The 3,608-nt window shown below is 47.8% G+C and overlaps 1 protein-coding gene across 1 annotated transcript in view; it reads left to right on the top strand.

The window, feature by feature from the left end:
* Positions 1-2,503, top strand: part of USP4 (ubiquitin specific peptidase 4 (proto-oncogene)) — a gene marked incomplete at its 5' end in the record, with an annotated part of 34,883 nt that extends 32,380 nt beyond the window's left edge. The window contains 3 exons of the mRNA XM_009072760.1: positions 426-529; positions 1,953-2,041; positions 2,164-2,503. Of these exons, the coding sequence (XP_009071008.1) occupies positions 426-529; positions 1,953-2,041; positions 2,164-2,265 (295 nt within the window). The remainder of the gene's footprint in view (positions 1-425; positions 530-1,952; positions 2,042-2,163) is intronic.
* Between the last annotated feature and the right edge of the window lie 1,105 nt (positions 2,504-3,608).

The following is a 3,608-nucleotide window of genomic DNA, read 5'->3' as shown; positions in this document are numbered from 1 at the left end:
GAGAACTTCACTAAAGATTTTATCAAATTTGTTTGGCAGAGCTGCACATGTAGTACTGAGAACTGCACAAGTACAAGATGCAAGCCTGTCTTGTTCCTCTGCTGCTTCTTGTCAGCATCCTGCTGTGGGATGAAGCATATTCCTTACTACTCCTATCCCACTTTTCATGCCTACCCAGGGACAGTTGAACTGTGTTTTATTCAGCACCTCCCTTTAAACCTTTTGGGAGTGCTTGGTGTGTTTACCAGGACCTGCCCTGTGTGGGAGGGGTAACGTCTGGTCATCACACTAACACCTGCCCCTGATCAGCAGAGCAGCACTGCTGCACCAGTGTTGCCTGGCTGCAGAGCTTCACTGGTGTCCTGCATCACTGCCTGAAAAGAGCTGGTTACTGGTGTACTGACACTTTCGAATTTTCCTTGCAGGGGTTTAAACATGTCCGAGTTTGTCTGTGACCCAAGAGCAGGCTCATATGTGTATGACCTCATTGCAGTTTCCAATCACTATGGAGCCATGGGAGTAGGCCACTGTGAGTAACTGCTGCTGTGTCCTTTGTGCACAAGGAAATGAGGGCAGAGGGGTCATGGGAGGGCAGCTGCAGTAGTCCCTGGGACCCTGCTTAGTAGTCACTAGTGTGTGTGATGGTTATTCCCCACTTTGAGTGGAGTCAAGATTTTTCAGTGCTGAACCTGAAATTGTAAAAATGAACTTACTGGAGAGTAAGTTGCTGGGGAGGGTCATAGAATCATAGAATTTTAGGGGTTGGAATGGACCTTACAGATCATCTAGTCACAACCCCCTGCCATGGGCAGGGACACCTCCCCATAAGTCATCTTCAGCATAAGCTGTCAGTTCAGTTCCAGGATGCAGCTCTTGCCCTGCAGCATGCCAGAGGCCAGACCCTTGTTCAGTGGGGAGACAGCATTCCTTCTGTGGTGGTAGAGACAAGGTCTCACAAGCAGCAGTCATCTGTAGGTCAGAAGGACAGAGCAGAGAGCATACCTTGTCATGAAGCTGGGTCTTGTGCCTTCTGCATTTCCTATCCTGAATTCTGTTCGCTGCATGAGCAATTTAAAGCATTTCTTTTCTCCTTTCATTGTGTTTGTTCCAGACTGTTTCTAAAACAAGCCACAAACGTGTAGTTCCTGGGACCTCTTGGTTGCACAGCTGGCACTAGTTTGCAGTAGACTGTCTCCACTTCTGTACTGACAAGGGCTGACATAGCAGGGAAAATGTCATCCAATCAGGAGAAAAACCCCTTTGTTATATATGACAAGTCTGATACACAAGGACTGTGTTTTCTGTCTCTGGATTGCTGCAGCGTAGATGAAATGCATCTGCAGGTGCATTCCCTGTACCAGATGTCTGTGCAGATCTGTGCTGTTGGTGACATTTCTAGAACCACCCAAAAGCTGTTTATGGTGCGAGGATGATGAACTCCCATTTGGCAGCGTATGTGCTTAACTCACAGCATGTGTCACTAGGGTTGTAGTAGCTGTAGTGGGGTATGTTCTGAGATTGGAGATCACAGTCATAGAAGTCTTGACTGGGACAGACATTCACAGGACTTGTAACTTCCTTCTTGAGTGAGGACTCTTGCAAACACTAGATCAGATCCATCATCACCACAAAACTCTTTTCATGTGCATATGCAGTCTTAAACTGTGTGTTTGGGAAAGCTCTGGCTCAAAGCATGTGAACAAAACACTGTCATTTTCTCCCTAAGTTTCTTTTCCCTGTATCTCAGCTATCAGGGATATGTCTGGTATGTGGATCATCTAGCAGGGCCAGCTAGATGTGCATGTTGGTGAACTAGAGGTAGTTAATGCCAAAGCTGGCTCCTGGCCTCCCATGGACACAAGGAGACCTGAGCATGGTCTGTGCAGCACAGCAGATGTGTGGTACCTGTGGCCTTCCCCACAGCACTGAGCTGCAGTTTCTTGCCCCGACAGACACTGCCTACGCAAAGAACAAGGTGAATGACAAGTGGTACTACTTTGACGACAGCAGCGTGTCGGTGGCTTCAGAAGATCAAATAGTGGTGAGTATTTGGCCTGAGGCCATTTTGAGTTGGTGCTGAAAGTGTGATTCCCCTCTGTGGAGTTAGCATTTCCAACCAAGCAGTGTGGGTGGTTTCAGATGGTTTTCTTTCTTGTTTGGTAGACAAAAGCTGCGTATGTGCTGTTCTATCAGCGCCGAAACAGTGAGGAACATACTGCCCCATCTCCTCCCCAAGAAGAGTGTGACGGTATGGATACCAACTAGACATCACCTCCAGCACGTGGCCACCATGGTAGCAGTTGCTCTTCTGAAGCAATGCCTGAGGCATCTGAATATTTTTCTTCCTTCTGTAGGGGTCAAGCAGAAAATCTAGCACTGAAGGATTCACTGCTGAGGGTTGCAGAATAGCACTGGAGAGCCAGGAATAGGTGCTGATACTTGGGTATTTAGAGGCCAAAAATAATATATATTGGAGCTTCAGTAAAGTTCTTTTTAAAATCTGGCTGAGCTGTATGGCTAGAGGCAGGGGTCAGGGCTGAGCTGTGCTGAGGCTTGTGGTTCTTGGGCTGAGGGTTGTAGCTGGGCAGGAGAGGACAGCCTGAGCTGGAGGCCAGTCACAGCTGAGCCTTGCAGGGGCCTGTGGAGGGGTATGGTGGGTACGATTCTGTGAATCGGTGTGGGGGCTTCCTGCCAACTCTGTGTTACTGTTGGGCCCTGCCTGTGTCAGGGAGGCCTCCTGCACCCTTTCTGGAGCTCAGTTCAAATCTTTGTACATCTGGCCTGTCTGTTGCAGTCTCCCATTCTACCTTGGTCCCCTGGCTAAGCAGCAAACATTTCTCTTGCTTGTTTCCTTTCACTGATGCGTTTGAGACTGTTCTGGGCAGTTTTGACACAGCCTTTTTCATGTGAACACTGAATCCTGGAATGTAGGAATCTTGGCCAGAAGCTAATTGTACCTGCCTATGGTATGGCATGTGTTGAGGCTGATCCTTATGGAAATTCAAGACACAGCTGCTCTGGCTCCCATTCTTCTGCGGAGAAAATACCATCCATAAGGTTGTTGATTTCTTGTCCTCTCTGTCAGTCTCCTACACCCCTCACTTCCAGGCTGCTCTATTAGCACGTTTCTGCCTCCAGCATTTCTCCTATGGTTTGTGCAGTGATGGCATTTTTATCATTTTTGCTCATTTATATGACTCCTTGGAGCTTTTTCTCAAGCCAAGCTCAGCACTGTGTCACCTGTAAGGGTGACATTCCAGTGCAGTGGATTGTGTGAGCTTTCAACCTTTGCTCTTGCAGCGTTGTTTATTTTGGACTGCTCCTTCAACCTTCTTCCTTCTCCTTTGAGCACTGCCCTTTAGATCCTCACCTGATCACTTTCTATGGGGCTGCAGGTGTGACAGTCCTGTCCAAGGTCCTCTCTGCCTTTGCTGTTCAATGGTTCTGCTCCATCCTTTTGGCATGACTGGTAAATGCTCTTCCCTCTGTCCTCCTTTACTGTCTGTTTTACTTGTAGGACTCAAGTCCAGCTTTCTTATTGAATGAGGACTCACGTGAGTTTCTCCTCAGTGGAGAACTGGTCTTGCATGTGAAAAATAGGAAAAAAA

The sequence above is a fragment of the Acanthisitta chloris genome, unplaced genomic scaffold (assembly GCF_000695815.1).
Source record: "Acanthisitta chloris isolate BGI_N310 unplaced genomic scaffold, ASM69581v1 scaffold25984, whole genome shotgun sequence".
NCBI lineage: Eukaryota > Metazoa > Chordata > Aves > Passeriformes > Acanthisittidae > Acanthisitta > Acanthisitta chloris.
The sequence above is the reverse complement of the archived record's forward strand: the minus strand, read 5'-3'. Positions and strand labels throughout refer to the sequence as shown.